Here is an 865-nt window from a genome sequence, read left to right on the forward strand (position 1 = left end):
AGCAGCATCTATAAACTTAACCAAAGTTGTAATGTATAACATGTTTCTACCGTTACATCTTTAATTAGAGAAATCTTCTCAGATTTATTGGGAAAGAAAATGGAAATATTGCATTGCAGGTTTTCAGATTTTGACCAGTTGTGCAGCAAGTAACCATAGGAAGGATTTATCTGCCCAGTACGGTGGCCAGCAAGGCCATTCTGATGTACATGCCGTTCTCAGCCTGACGGAAATATGCAGCTCTGGGGTCTGAATCCACCTCTGGACTGATGAAATAAAGGAAAAAGATGGTTACTTATTAGAGTTGATTAAATATTTAGCTGAACAAATGAAAAAAGGGGAAAAATACCTTATTTCATTGACCCTGGGAAGAGGATGCATCACCACCATTTTCTTTTTAGCAACAGTCATGATGTGAGGAGTGAGGATGAACTGACCAAAACACTGACAAAACAACAGAGTGAATTAGACATCATACCTCCTCCTGATCAGCACATTAAAATCTACATCACACTTACAGCTTTGTACTCCTCCTCAGATCCAAACCTCTCCTTCTGGATCCTGGTCATGTACAGGACGTCTGTCTCAGGCAGAGCCTCCTCGATGCTGTCAAACTCCTCCTGTTAGCAAAGTGGATCCGTTAAGTTTGTTGCTAACAGTTTCTGCCTTCCAGGTCCAGGTGTGTTTGATTTCCTCACCTGCTTGATGCCCTTCGAAGCCACGTAGCTGATGATCTCTGCAGGCATGTGGAGATTTTTAGGCGCCACGTAGCGCAGAGTGATGCGGTACTGAGTCAGCAGCTTGGCTAGAGAGTGAACGGTGCGGCCATGTTTCAGGTCTCCGACCATCGTGATCTAAAAGGAAA

The 865-nt window shown here is 43.6% G+C and overlaps 1 protein-coding gene across 1 annotated transcript in view; it reads right to left on the bottom strand.

Annotated features, from left to right (window-relative positions):
- The window catches only part of cad (carbamoyl-phosphate synthetase 2, aspartate transcarbamylase, and dihydroorotase), a 47,359-nt gene that overhangs the window by 3,527 nt on the left and 42,967 nt on the right, over nt 1-865 (bottom strand). Inside the window, exons 41-44 of the mRNA XM_015372828.1 lie at nt 699-854; nt 519-620; nt 350-444; nt 1-266 (exon numbers count right to left, since the gene is read on the bottom strand). Of these exons, the coding sequence (XP_015228314.1) occupies nt 167-266; nt 350-444; nt 519-620; nt 699-854 (453 nt within the window). The 3' untranslated portion in view covers nt 1-166. The remainder of the gene's footprint in view (nt 267-349; nt 445-518; nt 621-698; nt 855-865) is intronic.

This window comes from Cyprinodon variegatus, unplaced genomic scaffold (genome assembly GCF_000732505.1).
Source record: "Cyprinodon variegatus isolate N-32 unplaced genomic scaffold, C_variegatus-1.0 Scaffold76, whole genome shotgun sequence".
NCBI lineage: Eukaryota > Metazoa > Chordata > Actinopteri > Cyprinodontiformes > Cyprinodontidae > Cyprinodon > Cyprinodon variegatus.